General features: G+C 35.0%; 1 protein-coding gene across 17 annotated transcripts in view; it reads left to right on the top strand.

The window, feature by feature from the left end:
* The window catches only part of LRRC7 (leucine rich repeat containing 7), a 433,981-nt gene that overhangs the window by 94,079 nt on the left and 320,224 nt on the right, over positions 1-19,678 (top strand). For 14 of the 17 annotated variants that reach the window (XM_037499532.2, XM_037499531.2, XM_037499527.2 and 11 more), the window contains exon 2: positions 1,398-1,495. In XM_037499532.2, coding sequence (XP_037355429.1) covers positions 1,399-1,495 — 97 coding nt within the window. In that variant the 5' untranslated portion in view covers position 1,398. Of the gene's footprint in view, positions 1-1,391; positions 1,496-19,678 lie in introns of those variants that run through there. The other 3 variants (XM_054691286.1, XM_037499528.2, XM_054691292.1) reach the window with 2 other exon arrangements.

Raw genomic sequence — 19,678 nt, 5'->3', positions numbered from 1 at the left:
ATACTTTATAACTTGTGTATCAGTTTTTTGGAGCACTCACAAACATATTTACATGGAAACCAAATAGACCACTTTTGTTTTTTTCACATACTCCACGATAGTCATAAATATAAAAAAGGGAAAAATAATAACATATTCAAGAGAGTGGCTTACAAATTACCAATCAGGATAACTTGTCATTCCTCATCAATACAGTTGGTTTTAAAATTATATGACAATGTTACATACATGTGCAGATTATGTATGATGTACTTTATTATCTTGAGCTTCCAAATACTGGTGACTAATTATAAGTTCACTTAAATTTGTTATGAATTCATAATGGAAATTCATGTACTTGCTGAAACATGTAATCAAAATTGTGCATTGAATTAATTCAAAAGTCACAAACTAGAAAATTTCGTATAACTTAGTTTCCGTGGCTAATCCTCAGGGTGAAACTTCAGGGACAGTCCTAGAAGACAAATTTTTCCTCCTCCCTCATATGTAATCTTAAAGCAAATTATGTCTTGGTTTCACTTGGTTTCCTATGTCTCAAGGAACCTCGGGAGATATAAATCTTTTTCTCATTTGATATGAACTTAAAGTGAAACTCAAGTTTAAGTTATCATTGAAAACATTTTCTTATACTTTGTATACACAGACATGGGCTATAAATACACACAAACACACACTCACACATGCACTTAAAGGAGCTCCTACGTGAGTGGATTTCAGAAAGTATGAAGTGAGTTGATTTCAGGAAGTGTTTCTAAGAACCAGTGGTAGCTTGCCATAGAAATAGTCTTATGTTACTGTTCAGTACAAAAGCTTATTTATGTCATATTCACACCATTTTAATATTACTTGTTGTGTATTGTCTGTTCCCAATTTCTCATTGAAACATAGGAAACATAATTCTCTGTGCCACTAGCCATAGAAGTCCCTCCAACTCCACAACCTCCCAATAGGTCTACTTGCAAATATGATCACAGTGGAAGTTAGGGCCTCAGCATATGAAGATTGTGTATGGGTGACAGGGATGAAATTTATCTTCCAAGATTGTCTCTGAAGTTTCACCCTGAAGATTATCTATGGAAACTAAATGTACAAACATTCTGTACATAATAATTTCTAAATGGTGAATATACATTTGTGGAACTTTGTCCACATGGTGTTTTTACATTTTTTTCCCTTGCATTTTTAAAATTGTATTGCTTTAGAAAAATCAAGCATGTTTCAGTTTACCACACACCCTGCCATTCCCTACTGTCTTACTCCTTGCCAGATATGCATAATGGTGTTAACTACCAAACCTCTGTAGGTACTTGAATTACTGACTCTTGATTTATAACATTTAATTTGTCAAAATTAATCAAGATTTTGAGTTTAAAATAATATTTTTTTCCCTCTTACAGAATGGAGAACCTAATAAGGGGACGGAATCCCCCACAATATCAGAGAAGTCCTTGTAAAGAAGTTCGTGCAGCGTTTCGGAAGAGGCCTGAAGAAGAGTGTAAGTATGTTTATAGGATAACTGTGCTTTAAATAAATTTTGGTGAGTAGCATATTAAGACTCAATTTTTGATGTGTGATTATCAAATAATAAATATTTGCTGAATCAAATTAATTTGTATCTTAAAAACAAAATCCTGCATAGTACCTGGATTTGGGCACTAAGAACACTGAGTTCTTAAGTGTTCCTCTGGTATGTCAAGATTCTCTTCTGGTAATTGGATTCCATGTTCAAATGAAATTGGAAAAATTTGCACAATATAGCATGTCTTTCTTAAGTATTTATGCAATGAACATTAATGTTTTTGAGGGTTCCTGATGTTAAACTGAAAAAATTTAAAGTTTGTTTTAAATGGTTTAAAATCAACATTTTCTAATTTCATTTGATAAAAATGCGCTTTCAATATTTTTCTTACACTGAGGGTTCTTTGAAAAGCCCTTCATTTGTCTAAAGAACAAATACCTTGTGGTACATAGAAACCTGTTGGTTAAGTAAAACATTTGATTTAATAAAACTTAGGGAAATATTTGGAAAGATGGATATCATATATCCTGCCATATAGTCATTTAGTTCATCTTCAAATTTATTAGACATTAAAATACGAAGCTGTCTGTAGGAATTTTGTTTTAATACTTCTATAGCATTATCGGAGATATTTGACACAATACTTTCATTTTAAGTTTGTAAGATGACCCGTAAGGCCGGTTTCCCTCATGTATTTGCATATAATTATTTTCAAGGAACCAAATCACTTCCATTATGGTAAATATTTATCTGAATTATGGCCTTTTTACAGGAACTTACATTTTATAAGAATAGAGCTAATGGAATAGGTTCACTGGCATCTACAATTTAGTAGACTTTTAAGATGATATTCCCATTTTTAATACACTGATGTGGATAAAGACCAAATACATAATGTTGGTTTATACCTGAGGCAAGAAGAACATTTTTATTTTATTTCATTTGATTATAAAGTCAGTAGATAACCAGATTGGTTTAGCATCTATGTCATTGGATATAGTGTCCTTTTTTATTTGGCAAATTTATAATTTCTAACTCTAGAAACAGTATCCAAGTAAAACTAAAATAAAGATAAGAGTTCATAAGTATCTTAAAACAAAAGCTATAAGATCTGGACTTGTGCTTAAAGGTATTGCTTTTTTATTGATCATAAGAAAGCTTTGGGGTTTTTCCTCAATGTTAATTTAACACAAACCACTTACTCTCTGAAATAGTTCTGAGGGTTTTATTTAAAATGTAGAAGAGAATTTTGTGGAGAAAACTATAGCTAATTTTCACAGAGTTGCTATTTAATGATTTAATGTATACAAAGTGACTTTCCAGTCTTCCTGTACAGATTTGGTCTAATCCAGAGATTGCCCTACTACAGTATGCACTGACCAAAGCCAGCCTACCACCTGTTTCTGTAAACTTTTATTGATATATGGCCATCTCCTAATTATTTTGTAGTGTGTGTATCTACTTTCATACCACAATGGAAGAGTTTAGTAGTGGTGACAGCCACTACATGACCCACAAGGACAAAAGTATTTACCAGATTCTTTAAAGGAAAAAAAGTTTTAAACACTTGTCTTAGCCAGAGGTTCTCAAAGTGTGAGACACAGAGCAGCAATAACAATGCTGGGAACTTGGTAGAAATGCAGATTTTAGGACTGTAACTCGTATCTACTGAATCAAAACCTCTGAGGGTAGATTGCAGTAATCTATTATTTCTGAAGAAGCCTTACAAGCCCAAGTTGAAAACCTAAGCCTAAGTCAAGATCCCTGTGTCACTGGCTACAGATGATATAAAACATCATTGATATAAAAGACAAAGGTTGATAAAATCTTTCTGTTGTATGACATAAGGTACGTAATATAACTGTTGTTTGTATTATAGCAGGCAGATCCTCAATGGCATTGTGGCAGTAGGAGCAATTTTTGAAGTATTGGTATAAGAGCGCAGCTAGATTGAATATGATATTGAGCATATGTAATGAGAAACCTCTAAGTTGTTATTGTCATCCGCAGAGATCTTAATTATCCCTTGTTATTATAATGAAAAGTTCATCTTGGCCTGTTGCAGATCAGTGTTAATTCCTGAAGAAAGAATCCTCTTTTCAGGATGGAAGCTGCATAGCCTACTAGTTAATTAAGACATTAACTTTAGAGCACAGAAAAGGGGTCTCTTAGATGATACAATGTGACCAGCTTCAGTAACCTGGGTATTACTTTTTACAATATAATATTGTGTTAACTTATCTTGAAAATGAGGATGATGATGAAGCCCACCTTGTAGGGTTGTTTTGATAATCAAGAGACATTTCTATTAAGTACTTGGTACAGAACTTAGGACATAAGTTGTCTTTCTTTTTTCTCACATTAACTCGCTACTATTGGTATTCTTATATCAAATTATTTGAGGATAATATAGTGTGTTTCTGATGACAGAAATGAAACTATACAGAAATTATCACCATTATATTTAGAAACAATAATGCATAGTAAAGAACAGGTTGTGAAGAAATGACATAAAGCTGAATATTTTTTGCAGCACTTTTAGTTAGCAATTCATGTTAGATAGTCTTTGTTTGTCTCACACAATGACATAATTCTTTTCTGTAATTTCACAAATTCAATATAAAGGATCAAGAGCAATTCTTACTGGTTGACTCGTGTGGAAAGCTGCCACCTCAGAAAACCATCATAGAAAGCCAAGTAGTAGTGGCTTCCCTTAATTGAAAAATTGAAAGGCATAGTGGACTTGGCTAAGACTACAGGTCCTCCATATGCAAGGAGAACCCTCTTTCATTTTGGAGATACTACCTATGGGAAAGTTTTGCTAAATAGCATATTTTATACTGCTTTCTTTCATAATCTTTCACATTTTCAATCTGAAGATCAACATTAGGTTCATCAGATGTAGTCCATAACCAATTATCTTATATGAATTATATCTAACTAAGCTGCATCCAGCATAGCCATGCAACTTCAAATAAAAATACATTGATTATTTTAAAAGACAGACTTTTAAGTATGCTTAAGTTACTTCCCAATAAAAAACAAAAGTAAAACTTGCTCTGAAAACCACAGCCCCATTTTATTTAGAGCTCAATTTTTGTTGTTTCTGGGAAAACCTCTCTAAAGAGTTATATGTATGCCTTCCAACTGCATACAGTGGAATGTCCTTCTAATCATTCTTCCAAACCTCTACAGCCTACATTCTACCCAGTCACTTTACTGTAAAGGATCTCATTCAGACCACAATAATACCTTTATGCTACTGTATCAACTTTTTATTGCTATGTAACAAATTACCAAAAATTTACTGGCTTAAAACAACACTCATGCATTATAACCTTGCCTTTTGTTGACTTCTATCCAGAGGCCACCTATAGGTTTTAGAAGCCTCCTGCAGTTGCTTGTGTACATATTTTCTCAATATGGCTGCATTATTTCATTAAGCCAGCAAGGAGCTCCTTCTCCTTAGGGTCACATTTAGTTTTTTCACCTGATTAAACCACACTCACCCAAGATCATCTCACATTTGATTATCTAAAGATCATCTGATTCTGGAACTTAATCACAACTTTCCTTTTTCCATATGCTATTGGCTAGAAACAAGTCACAGACCCTTTGTCCAACCAGGAGGAGAGGATTATACAAAGCTTGAGCACTTGGAGATGCAATGTTCAAGGGGCATCTTAGAATTCTGTCTACCAGTTGCTAAACCCATCAGGCCTTTTTTCAGTGTACTTCCTAACTGGAATCAACACTGTTGATCATTTCCCCCTTTTGAAAAACCTCAAGTGCTTTGGTTACCATAATATACTCTCCTGGTTTTCCTCAATCCCTCCAGTTATTTTTGGGCATACTCACTTTCTATTTCTAGTCATTACATATTATAATTTCTGAAGAGTGATGTCTTCTTTCCAAATATACTCTCCCCTTAGACAATCTTATTGCACCAAAAATGCTACTTATTCCTATAATCAGAAGACTCATAAATTGATACCTCTGCACAAGACCTCAGTATGATATTTAAATGTCTATTAGACACAATCTCTTAGATCTTTTGAGCGCCTCAAACTCACCAAATCTGTATCTTTCCCTCAGAACCTGAACTTCTTGTGATGTTTTTGTCTGAGTGTTAGATGTTCTTAACCATCCTGGTTCAAAAGACAGAGACTAGGAATGATATTTCATAGTTTCTACTTTTTCTCCTTAGTCCAATATAAATTCAAAGCCTCTTATTTTCACCTCCTTGGTATTTTTTGAATCTGTTCATAGATCATCATCTCTGCAAAGACTCCACCCGGTAAATACCCAACACACAATACAAAGAATGTTTCAACTTCAGATGAACAATAGAATGGATAAAAACAGAACTAAGCATAAACTTTCTTTTATCTCATATTTCAATTAAAGCAAATATACAGTACCTATTATGGTTCACAATGTGTATAGAAGAAAAAGTTAAGACAAGTGCATTATAAAATCAGGAGGGTAAAGAGACTTATATTAAAGTAAGATTTCTCTGTTTTACTTGAAGTGGTATAACATTAAACATGGTAGGCTTTGATAAGTTATATAAGTATTTTATGGTTATCTAGAATAACCCCACTAAGTATACAGTGATATACCCAAGTAGTACTATAAATTCACCAAAATTGAACTAGAAATATATATAAGTAATCCACAGGAAGGCAAGGAAAAAAGAAATATAGGACCAAGGAAACAGAGGAATAGAAAACAAATAATAAAATGGCAGACATACTTTAACATATAGGTAATTACCTCAAGTATAAATCGTATAAATACTTCAATAGAAGTAGTCAGACTAGTCTGAAGAGCTAGTCAGACTAGTTTAAAAAGGAAGACAGGGCCTCCCTGGTGGCTCAAGGGGTTAAGACACAACATATGAAGCTATTCACAGCCACTGCAGCACGAGTTTGATCCCCAGCCAGGGAGATACCCACATGGTGCAGCAGACCTCTCCTGACTCGCCCGCTGCTCCCCTCAGCAGTGTATTTCAATCAGTCTGCCTGTTCTGTTCCCCACTCTGTCTCTGGTAAATCCTCTCGCCCACCCCCACACCTCTGGCCTGTACCCCAGTTCTTGTATGCATAAATAAATAAACCTTAAAAAAATAAAAAAGTAAAAAGGAAGACATAAATCCTCTCGCCCACCCCCACACCTCTGGCCTGTACCCCAGTTCTTGTATGCATAAATAAATAAACCTTAAAAAAATAAAAAAGTAAAAAGGAAGACAATATATGTTCCCTATAAAACAAAATGGCCTGAAAAAGTAGACAGAGAAGATTAACTATAAAAAGATGGAAAAAGATATATCATGCTAACACTACTTAAAGTGACTATATTTATTTCAGTTGATCAAGAGGATATTCCAATTATAAATGATTGTCACCTCAATTTGTTTTTTTACAAATTGATATTTTTGTAAACTTTGTTTCAACAACTTTGCAATAATGTCTTCTTTTTACAATTTAGTGTTCAATAGCTAAGAAATTCTTGATGGCATAGGTGTGATTGTAGTCTTTATTTTTACATTTTTAAAATGACATGTTTATTAGGAAAAGGAGAACGACAGAAGAACACCTGAATAGACACAAGTGGGCAGAGAGCTGCTGCTGCTGTTTTGCAAAGTGAAGTTTGTGAAAAGACCACATAGTCACAGGCAGGCAGGAGAGCCGTTGATTGTAGTCTGTTTAAAAACAAAAAACACGGGCCTCCCCGGTGGCGCAGCGGTTGAGCGCTGGGTTGCGAAGCTACCCACGGCCTCTGCGGCGCCGGTTCGATCCCCGGCTGCTCCCCGGCCACCGGAGGAGGGTCCCACATGGCGGGCAGACCTCCCCTGCCACCCGCTGCTCCCCTCAGCAGTGTACTTCGGTCTTTCTGCCTGCTCTGCTCCCTGCTCTGGCTCTGGTGAATTCTCTCACCCTCCCGCGCTTCTGACTGTACCCAGTGCATGTATAAACCAAAAACAAACAAACAAATAATAAATAAATAAATAAGACATGCCTCTAGAAAATTAAAAAAATAAATAAATAAATAAATAAAAAATAAAATAAAAACAAAAACACTATTGTTTTCATGTAGAGAAATATTATGAAGGTATAATTTTTCCTCAAAATTAACTTGAGTCAATACTGTGGAAACTGAAATTCCACAAAGCCAGTATATTGAGTTTCTGAAAAATAAGTCAAATTTATTGAAGTTTTTTCTTTATTTTACTATCTGGAATTCAAATTATTAATAACAATTATGCCAGTAATACTATGCTATCCCTTAATATAAATAATCTATTTATTACCAGGCTATAACACATAAGATTATTTTGCTTTCAAGTAATTGAATGCTTCCTTTTCAAATGTCAAACTGTTCTAATATTAACTCGTTTGGTAAAAATCATAATGATTAGACACATTCCTGCCTTTATATTAGAATTCATTGAACATGATTTAACATTTTCCTGATGATTCGAGGACAGATTTATGAACTCCCATTATTGTCAAGTGTGTTAATACAATTATATCTATGCTTTTCTTCATATCAAATCTCAGCTGTCACTTTTGCTATGCATGTTCTTGCTTTTTAGCTCCCCCTTCTTTTGACATTCTGTTTGCCATTTTAGTTTTCTCCTTCAGAAAGCTGATAAACCATCCTTGTTAAGAATTGAATAATAAATATGTGTCAATGAACCAAAGATTTAAAACCAGTCAAGCTTTTAATGATTTATGGTAAAAAGAATAAGGAAGTAGGGAACATTAAGTACAATGTAAGACATGAGGGCACATTAGTTTCAAAGATCCTGAGGCCACGCTTCTCGTGGATGTCATTTCAGGTCTGTGCTGGGTCTCAAGATACTTTTGTTGTTTATCAGTTTCCTATTTCAAACCACGTCTCGATGATTAAACTATGATATTGATGGCATGGTGCTCATTTTATTTCACTAACTTGGTCAGGGACTTAGGCAACTGGAGGAGATTTCCTATCTACTATGAAAATTTGATGAACTCCTCTGGCTGCTAGCACCATACTATGTAGCTATAGAGCTTGCACATGTGCAAAACTGTCACTACGGAGAGGAAGATTCACTATATTTTCCTGGGCTTCATTTTATTCTAGAAGACCTCCCTTATCATTTGAAGCATCTAAATTGTGCTACTTCTGTATTCTGTACTGCTACTGTATGGAAGGAGAATGGTAGGCACTCTTTGACTTAAGTCTGTTATGCTGAATCAATCACTTTCAAGAGCTGGTTTATTTTTAAAAGTAATTTAAGATAATGTATTTGCCACTAACCTGGGATAATAGACTAGATAAGGTTATTCAACAGTATGCCCCATGCTATTGCTTTAGTGTATATTTGTCTCTATATACTCAGTTATCCCAAAATATTTTAGGGTTAGAAATAGGAACAAGGTACTAGGGAATCTGGGCAATGATATTAAAGTAATTTCCAGACCCCTCTATATAACTCAGTGCCCTTTTGTTCTTCTCTAAGTCCTGCAGTTGTAAGAAATTTGTGTTGCCATTATCTTCAGTTTCTCCTTTAACTTTCTTAAAAATTCACTTCCCTTCTAGTTTGGAATGAAATCCAGTTCCCTTGCATCTCCCTTCCAGTCTTGGCCCAGTCCATTTTCATTTAACCTTGAATAATTATCAATCACATTTTATAGATGAGTCTTTAGGATCTCAGATATGGAATTAGTTAATGTGATGGCACTTATATAGTTAGTGTCAAAGCTGGGATAAAAACCTAACTTTGATTCCAAAAGTGCTTACTCCAGTGATTTTTCATTGGCCAGAAAGTCTTACCAAATATTGTTTTTTGTTAATATCCTAATCTGTGATTATATACAGTACAATGACCAAAATTGAAATTCCATACATTGAACTTTATCAGCATACCTGAAATTAACAATATAATAGACTATATTAGCATGATGTAAACATAAGAGTAAAAGGAGATTAAATTACGTTCTTAGACCTATTAAAAAATGAAACCAGTCTCGTGCAAACTTAGTACAGAGTTGACATATTTCAAATGGTTTTCCCATTCAATATAATAATAGAAATTCAGGCAAATTATTTACAAAAAATACATCTTAAATTCTTCTCTGGAAGGTCCATGGATTTAAGAAAGTTGCCTTGTTTACCCCTGTTACCTGATTCCTCCCAAGATTATATTTAGGATGCAATTTTAGATAAGAACCACTAGCACTTATTTTCCTAATAATGCTGGCTTAGCCAGTCATTTATGTGTGTTAGGGCTTGAACCTGCACTGGACTTCTTCTAAACACAAATTCCTCTGAGTAACTCCAGACAAATCAAAAGACTTTTTAACATAGATATGATTTTAGGTCACTGACCTTTATAGTTGAAAGGAATCAAACATAAGATCTTTGCGTGCTTAGGAAATGAGAGATAAAGTCAGAAAGCTGATTATAGGTGAAGGTATTGAAAAATAAATTTCACTTGCTACATATTTTTGCTAAGAGTTGATTTTATTATCTGGTGAAGAAATTTTGAAATGAAATTTCAGCCATTTATGCATCCTTCCTCTCATTTCAGTTAATACTCTGCTAATTCGTCCTTCCCTCATGAAAGCTTTTTCCCTCCTTGGGAGGAAGACAGTGGTTCTGTCCCTGAAACACAGATTGTTATTGCAGTACTGATATTATAGTATTTTATTCTATTGCTTGCTTGTCTATTTCCTCCCCATTGGGATAAGGTCAGGCAGACACATCTAATTCATCTGTCACTAGCATTAAACACATTTGATAGTCATTACTCTAATAAAAAAAAAAGAGGAATTACCAAAAAAAAGAGGAATGAATTGTAAATGATACAACTTGATTCATGCCATGACCATGAAGTTTAAAAGGCAACCAATAAATAATCTCTGTATTCTAAAACAATTTTGAAACCAATTGTAATATTGACAAGATGTCAGATAGAGATCAAGCATCGACTTTATTACTTTTAAAAGCTAGACTGGAGAGTATAAGTGAAATGTTTGGCAACAATAGGCTACTTCATACTACAATCTAGATCTATGATACTTGTTTACTTAGCCACAGGAATGCAGAAAAGCCACAGGTCTCTTCATGTGGGAAATTCCTCCTGCAAAATTTACAGCATTGGGAAACAGATCAATGTAGACTGTCTTTCCTGAAAAGCCTCCATCCCAAAGAAAAATTGAGGTAGGAACTGGACTACATATCTCTAGTTCTCCTTCAAAATTTATAATTCAGGAAAATCACTCTACTTCTTCACAGGACTTAGGAATGAGATAAGAGGGTGTGAGTGTTAGGAAAATCTTCTCACACAGAAAAAGATGAGTGGATAAAAAGAATCTCCATTTGCAGTGTTTTCTAGAATTTTTGTCTCTTAAGCCAAAAATTTAAACATTAAACCCTTATACAACTAGAGAAGAATTTATTAAAATAGCCTCTACCAAGATATGAACCACTACTATTTCACAGACCCATCTGGGTTCACAGGGGGAATATAAGAGTAGCAGAGTAAAACCACTTTAAAATAGATTCTTGACACTTCATTCCACTTGTTCCAAATAATGACTTGCATGATTATCAAGACTTCTTTCTGCAATATGATTAAATTACATTCATTTTTTCAACAAATACTGATCAAGTGCCTGCTGTTTGCCTCTCCATGTTCTAGGAGCTTGTGATACAGTGTGAGCAAAAATTTAAAAACAAAAAATATGGCAAACATTCCCATTTTTAACAGTTATGTTCTAGTTGGGGGAAAAAATGCTATGCTAAATAAATGCTAAAAATTCATTAGAGAGTGATTCACGTTGTGAAAAAATAGAGCAAAGTTTCAGGGTTTTAATAGTAGAAAGAGATTTGAGGGCAGTTCCAAGTAGGGACACTCAAACAGGACTCATACAAAGGATGACTTATATGCAAGAGGTGAAGAAGTTATCCACACCAGTATCCTGATCATCTCTAATCCATGACCTGTGCATTTAAATTCTGTTGGGAAAATTCTCAAATCCAGAGGTTAATTTTGGCCTAATGTGGAGGAATAGTCACCTATACACACCATGGCCTCACTCAGAGAGGCTGTTAAGACCCCTTAGCCTTTTTGCAAGTTGAGAAACCTGTAACTGAACATCCTGCTCATCAAAGTTTGTTTCCATTTTCTTACTTTGCAATGCACTATTTTCAAACCTTTAAAATTTGTTTGAGTACCTTTGAGTACCAATAGCAGTCTGAATGTGACTCTGTCTGTCGGGATAGCTTCTACAAAATCTGGTGAGCAGGTGTCTGGTCCTGGAGACCTAACGGCCAAGTGCATAGCTGTGGAATTTCTTAGATCCATACAACTGCTTTTATTCTGATTTGTTTCATCTGGAGAATTAACCTTAGCATGTTTCTTATCAAAAGCACCTGTTGTTACTTGAGAAATCTGTGCCTCTAGGGACACGAGGAGGCTAACTCTTTTCTCTTTCAAGAAACTTGCTTTCTTCAACATTGTGACTGTTTCACGCAGAACTTGAGTAGAAATTATTTGTGCTATGTCTTTTTCCAGAAGTGAAATAGGCACATGGTGTTTTTATCTCCCTCTGTTTTTCTAATGTTTTTAGGATAAGATTGCCAGATAAAATATTAGACACCTGGTTAAATTTGATAAGCAACAAATGGTTTTGTAATGTATGTCTATACAATTTTAGGACACATGTTAGAAATTATTTGTTACTCATCTGAAACTCAAATTTAAGTGGATGTTTACAATTAGGGTTCTTGAGAAAAACAGAACCAATTGCATTTCCAGTTGATCCTTCAACTATAGGGGTGTGAACTGCACTGGACCACTTATACAGGAATTTTTTTCCAATGAGTATTATCAACACATGTATCTTATGCCTATAAATAAACATGAATTTCTTTTTCACATTATCTTTTCTTTTTGATATCTAGTGTTAGTAATATATGTGACATCTAGAGCATTTTGTATTGTACTAGACAATTTTGATGCACATTCTGATATGTACTGATGTTTATAATTCATCTTATAAACAGATGACATGCACTTACAGTATCAACAAATACAGTACAGAACTGTAGCTGTATTTTCTCTTCCTTATGATTTTCTTAATATTTTGTCTAGTTTACTTTTCTATAAGAATACAGTCTATAACTCATGTAGCATATAAAATATGTATTAGTATATCGTCTATGTTATCAGTAAGGTTTCTAGTCAACAGTAGGCAATAGCCTGTAGTTACATTGTGGGGGAGGAGTCAAAAGTTATGTGTGAATTATTACTGTGTAGGGTGTTAGCCCCCCCATCCTCCTCTATTCTACATCATTCAGGAGTCCACAGTGTATGTGTGTACATATATGTTTGTTCTGTATTTTTGAATAATGAAACTTAGATAGGGATTGTGTTGAATCTGAATATAGCTTTGGGTAAGATAGCTATCATACCTCTGAAGGAATGTGAATCTATATCCCTAAATCATATACATGTTGTAAACCAACATTACCTCAGTAAAATATAATTTTAAAAATAGAATAAAACCACAAATTAAATGTTTTTGTTGGTTTACTGTTTTCTACCTTTAAATTTGCTCCAATTTTCTGGACCCTTGGTATAGTATCTCCATTCTTCAAGTTGTAGTGTCCACTTATCACTCTGGACTCTACATATAGCTTTAAAAAGCCACATTCTCAGTATTCAGGGATTCATTCCAGATTGTTCTCTGAAATTACATCTCTCTGCCCTGTTTAGATTTCTTTAGGCTCCAGTCACAATTGCTTGACTTGGTACCATGGAAACATGTTCAGCTTTTCTACTTGCCTCTCTTAGATTAGTCAGAATTGGGTATATCTACTTCCTTTGATTATTTGTTTCTCTCAACCTCTGAGATCCCATTTCATTTTATGTTTGTGAATCTAGCCCATAAAATCTTAATAATTCTCCTATGGAAATCTCTCTATTCCTCCAAAGTAATCAGCCAGATTTTCTTCATTTTGTTTTTATTTTTCTATTGCTTCTGTTCTGATAATAAAACTGAAGCATGCTTCTTTTCACATCACCCCAATTACTTCTGGATACTCTGTGCAAGCGCAAGTTTTAAAGGCCAAGTATTCTAAACACAGGTTTTATAATTTCTTTTCATAGCCTTTAGTTATACAATAATTTCAATGACTTTTTCAATTCTGTCTCAGAAAGGGCAGATTCTCTTCGTAGTAAGGGCTTCTTATTATTTTTTCATTTCTTTGTTAATCAAATCCATCCCTGTTAAATGGGAACATCTATAATGAGTGTCCTATGAATTATAAGGGCTTGGACAGTGCTTGTGTGACTAGTCCAAAGCTCAAGGTCAAATAGCAATAACTCAGCATTATAGCAAGCATCCACTAAGGTCAGCAGGGCCAATACTTTGTTAATAGACAGTTCTGTCCATACAAAAACAACCAGTTTGGGAATAAAGCTAGTGTGAACACTAGCCCAAATCAAATCCTACATGGCTTGCTTGCTAAAACTAAAAACCCATAACAACATGCCCTGCTTCCATGGAAAGCATCTCCAGGTGTTATTTGGATCACTAAAATCTGCCAATTGTCTATGTTTACTACTGATAAAATTGGCATTGGATTATGGCTACAGTAATTTTCCTAAGAATTAACTAATTTTCCTAAGAATTAACCTATCTCAGCCTAAGGGGCTTACTGCTATACAACGGAAACCCTGGGAGGGCAGAATCAGTGTGCCCCCCAAGAGAGTGCAAAGGGCATGGAGGAGAAGGGTCTGAGCACCACATTTAAACCCAGTTGTTCCTCAGAACCTATTAATTGGATTTCTTACCACAATCCATGGTAAACAAAGAATGGGGCAAGCACGTTGAAACTGAGGGAAAAAGCATAGAATCCTAAGAAGGGAGATATGTCTATTAACAAGGCAAGTGGTATTGTACAGAACCAGAAATCATCTCACATGAGTTGTCTCTTCTTTGGGGTCTACTTGTGATGGTCAGGAACACTCATTCATACATTACTCAGACCAACTTCAGGTTTGCATACAGATCCTACTTGCAGTCTCCCATAACCGGGGCACTTCATTCATTCCTCATGCAAATCAGGCACCATTCTTCCATGTCTTCAACTGCAGGGAATTTATTGCATGCTCTCTGAAGGGTTCTATCAATGCCTCTCTCAACAAAATCAAAATGATGATCCTTACCTCTACCCTTGGGTGGGAACAATATTCATACTGAAGCAATAGATTTTTGAGGTGAAATCCCTTCACAAATTCATCTCTTTCTTTTTTAATTTTTTAAAACTTTATATATTTTTTACATCGTTTTTCACTTTTGTACAATGTATGCTTTCTCATCTCGTGAAATTCTCACCACCAATTCACCCATGTACTATCACCATAGTCCCTTCTGATCTTCCCACCACTGTTTTTATCCTACACCCTTCTCCCCGCCTGCAGAATGTCTCTGGTTTATAGTTGCTTGTTGATTTTGATTTTTAATGTCTCTGGTTTATAGTTGCTTGTTGATTTTGATTTTTACTTTATTATAATTACTTTCTTCCCCCTGATCTCTTATTTGAATCCTCTACATTGCTCCTGTAAGTGAAACCATCCTGTATTTTTCTTTTTCTTTCTGGCTAAGCCAGAAATTCATCTCTATCAACATACTTATCCCTTTTTGGTTATTGATTTGACTGGGGGATCCAAAAAATTGCAGATCTTAAACTTAACTAGCATAGAACCAGTGGGAGACATCTAGAGCATAGATCCAAAGCCAGATTGCCTGTATTTGAGTGAGTCATGCCTTTTACTCCTCACTGGGAATGAGACACACAGAGGCCAGTTATTTAATCTCTCTCTGCCTCAATTTATTCATGGAAGTCAATGATGAGGATTAATTTAGTGAAAAAAATAAAGCTCTTAGAACAATCCCTAGCATATATAAACACTATATAATTATTTGCTATTATTATTTCTTTGTCATTTCTGCATACATTGATCTGATTTTCAAATATCACTTGTCACACATCTTGCAGCTCTATTGAAGTCTGAATTTGAATATCATGTTGTATTTGTGAGTACATCCAGTTCTTCTTGCCTAGCAGAAACCCACATTTACTTGGCACCTTCATGTCCTGCCCCCACAGCGTTGGTTGTGAAACCAGAGTAAAACAACGAGTCCATGAGTGACTTCCACCTCCGTGAGGCTGGTTCCACTACTTCATAGAACAGTAATGCCAGCCCCTGCAAAAAAATTATCTAAGAACTTGGCAACACATCCAACCCCTCACTGAAGCCAAGGGGGAGGAGAGAAGCAAAAGAGGAATAAAAGAATTGGGACCTTGAAAATTTCAGACAACTCAGCAGGAGGTAATTCATGGCTAGTCTCTCTCAAGTGCCACCATTAATGTGATTCAGTCTCAGAGATTCAAAATAACTCTATCTCTGCTTCAAGTTTTATTTCTCACCAGAGAGGGAATTTGACAAGCCCAACTGACTGAGAATGAATGACCATTCGTCTTCTATCACTGAAGACCAGGGTTATGTTACTTTGTGTATGGAGGCCATTCCCAAAAAAAGGAATCTTTGTTGACTACCACCCGCCCCACCCCCCTGACCAGATGTGCACTTTACTTTGAATCCCATGATCCTCCACATGCCCTTTGTGGCTCCCTTTCATTATTAACCTCTGGTGCTACTCACTTCGGACTAGTTGCAACTACAACTTCGAAACCACAAGTAATTTTCATTAGGCTCAAATTACTTTCTAATTAAATTAAATAAAATTGCACTTGTGGCTTAGATGGTGGTTAAAAGATATAGACAAAGTCTCAAGGAACTTCCTCTCTAAATTTTCAAATTAGATGTTGATAGGAACTCAGAAGTATACTAAAAGTGCAATAACATATTAATCAGAAAGCCAATTCATTTTAAATATTTCAGATTCATTGAAATAAAGTTAGTATAAAATACCCCCAAGGAACATAAATAATATTAATAAAATGTCATGCTGTGAATTTTGCTTCACTAGACTCTTAGCTCTGTGGAGATAGAGCCTCTGTTACAGCTGCTTCACAATGCCAAGCCCAGTGCCTCGGAGAGCCCAGCAATGGAGATGCTTAGCAAATACTTATTTATTGGATGAATGAATGAGTGAATGAATGAATATGTGAAATGAATGAATGAGTAGCAGAAGACTTCTTCATTAAAAAATACAATACAATTCAATTTTTGCAATTTATCGCTCAGTAAATGAATGGGACAGTTGTGAAACTAATAGCAAGCTAAAGGCATGTGTTTCTGAATTCACTTTCCTGGGAATCTACTGATGGACCCATACACAGTTTAAACTCTGATCCACATGAAGCTGTTTTATATATATACATATATATATATTTTTACATAAGTGTACCTATAATAGTTCCCAAAGACATTGTTCTTGTCCCTTTAGAAGATTCTTTGACTTTATTGAGTTAAAGAAAGCTTAACTGTTAAATCAGAGGATGATATTTTAGAAACACTGGACTTAATTTATTTTTAAATTTGTATGTAGAGGATTTTTTTTTTTTAAGATTTATTTATTTATTTATTTATTTATTTATTTATTTATTTATTTATACAAGCACTGGGTACAGTCAGAAGCGCGGGAGGGTGAGAGAATTCACCAGAGCCAGAGCGGGGAGCAGAACAGACAGACTGACAAAATACACTGCTGAGGGGAGCAGGGGGCGAGGCAGGAGAGGTCTGTAAAGCCATGTGGGACCCTCCTCAGGTGGCCGGGGAGCAGCCGGGGATGGAACCGGCCCTGCAGAGGCTGCGGGCAGCTTCACAACCCAGCACTCAACCACTGCGCCACTAGGGAGGCCCCAAGGATTTTTTTTTAAAGATTTATTTATTTATTTATACAAGCACTGGGTACAGTCAGAAGTGCAGGAGGGTGAGAGAATTCACCAGAGCCACAGCAGGGAACAAAACAGGCAGACTGACAAAATACACTGCTGAGGGGAGCAGCGGGCGCAGCAGGAGAGGTCTGTCAAGCCATGTGGGACCCTCGCTGGCGGCCGGGGATAGAACCGGTGCTGCAGAGGCTTCGGACAGCTTCGCAGCCCAGCGCTCAACCGCTGCACCACCAGGGGAGGCCCCCAAACATTTTTAAATGGTTGGTTCAGTACTGTATAAGCCAAAGAAAAAATTACATTTAACACATTTTGAATATTTAGATAAAAAAGTGCAGTAACTCTTTGCATCAGTAATTTCTAAATTAGGCTTGTAAGTTCATTTGCTATTTTTAATAACAGATGTCAAAAAAACAGGCATGTTAGTTTATTTTTCATGAGTTTAAACACCCTGTCATAAAGACCAAAGCTAAATACTTCCTTTTTAATTTAAAAAATGAAAATATATGTGACTTGGTGTGTCATTTGGCTGCAGCCCAAAGGTTGAATAATGTTACCTCTCTGCCCATGGGTCATTGTACACCATGTTTAATCAAGAACGTGCTTTCACCTATAGCAGCTGACATGCCACATGCCTATCAGCTCCCTGTCAGGCAAGACAGAATTTATCATAAAGTGCATCAGTTATTATTATTCTCTTTTGGAGCCAAGCACTGCTGATGACAGTAAACCTGACAGTTTTTGTGATCAGCAACATTTTCACTGGCATCTTGTTATTAATAATACTTTGACTAGATGGTATTACCAGGGATAATCCATGGTAAAACATCATTCCTGCAACAGCAACTGCAAAATGACTTCTGAGCTTTTTCAAGGCTTTTTGCCTTTCAGACTTTTCCCCCTCTTGATCAAACTCTTAGCTAATTTCTTATAGAATTAATTGGGTAAAGAGAAAAGGAACTTAAAAATTCATTCAAATTCTTGAAGCAAAGGTTGTATTTACCAAATTTAAGAACCACAATACATACTGAAGGATATAATTAGGAGTGTGTCATAGAGGTAACCTTAAAATTTTTAAAGTATGCAAAAATGATTTTTGATTGAAAATATAATTAAAGCCCTTGGGAAACTTATTACTGAGATGAATATTTTTGATATGTAAAGTGTAGACAGTATTCTAAACATAGTATAATATGCACTTAATAGCCATAATGATTTTTTGTGCTTTAAGAAAAATCAGTGACAAGAAAGGATGAACAGTTTTATGACTAGCCATTATCTAGACATGTTTTCCTCTCCCAGTATCAATTGAAATGTTTGTTGCATAGACACAACTTATATTTCTGATCTTATGTATTATGTCCACCATCATTAAGCAAAGGTCATTAGGTGGTGTTCCCTGGCTCACTAACCCATCTGCATATATTCTAACTTTCAGTTACTCAAAAGATTCCAGAAATGTCTGAGAAGAAAACACCAAAACTTTCATATGAATTTCACCTAAATTCTTCAAGACAAAGATGAATAAAGCTTGTTTTACTTTGTTTCATTTTTTAATTTCTGTATCACATTGTTTTAGATAAATCTTTACATTCCCTAGATTTCATTTACTCTAAAACAATAAAATGCTATATCATTTAATAATTTTATGCAAGATAATGGAACTATGAGAAATGAGGATGTTATTTTTTATATTAAATTATACTGTTAGCTAGCTTATGCAATGATGACATACTTTAGCTCTTTATAACTAGCTACAGATCTACATATCATTTTTAAGAATTACTTTAAATTTCTGATCTATAGGACTGCTCCAATACGTAACACACTTGTTGCTTCCAATTCCCCAAATTACGTAAATATGTATGTATGCCTATATGTGCATATGTAGCAGGTATATAAAGTATATGTTCACACATATTAACTTTATCTTGAGGCTAACCTTTAACAAACATAAAAATACTTCATAAAAGAGATGATGAACATAAAAATATAGATGTGGGTTAGGTCCCTGGCTGGAGATCGAACTCAGGACAAGGAAGCCTTCTCATCTCATCTTAAGGATTAATTTGTCCATTATGGGAAGCAAAATTTTTTCAAAAGAAAAATAAACCTGAGAATTTTCTTCCAATATACAAATATCTACCATTATTTAGACTATATTTGATAATTAAAAAAAACATAAATAAGTATACATTAACACTTTAAAGACAAAAAAGAGAATAAAATATGTTATGAAAT

The sequence above is a fragment of the Talpa occidentalis genome, unplaced genomic scaffold (genome assembly GCF_014898055.3).
Source record: "Talpa occidentalis isolate TD23 unplaced genomic scaffold, MPIMG_talOcc4v2.1 talOcc4.9, whole genome shotgun sequence".
Taxonomy (NCBI): Eukaryota; Metazoa; Chordata; class Mammalia; order Eulipotyphla; family Talpidae; genus Talpa; species Talpa occidentalis.
Note: the sequence above shows the minus strand (reverse complement) of the source record. Positions and strands in the feature narration are given on the sequence as shown.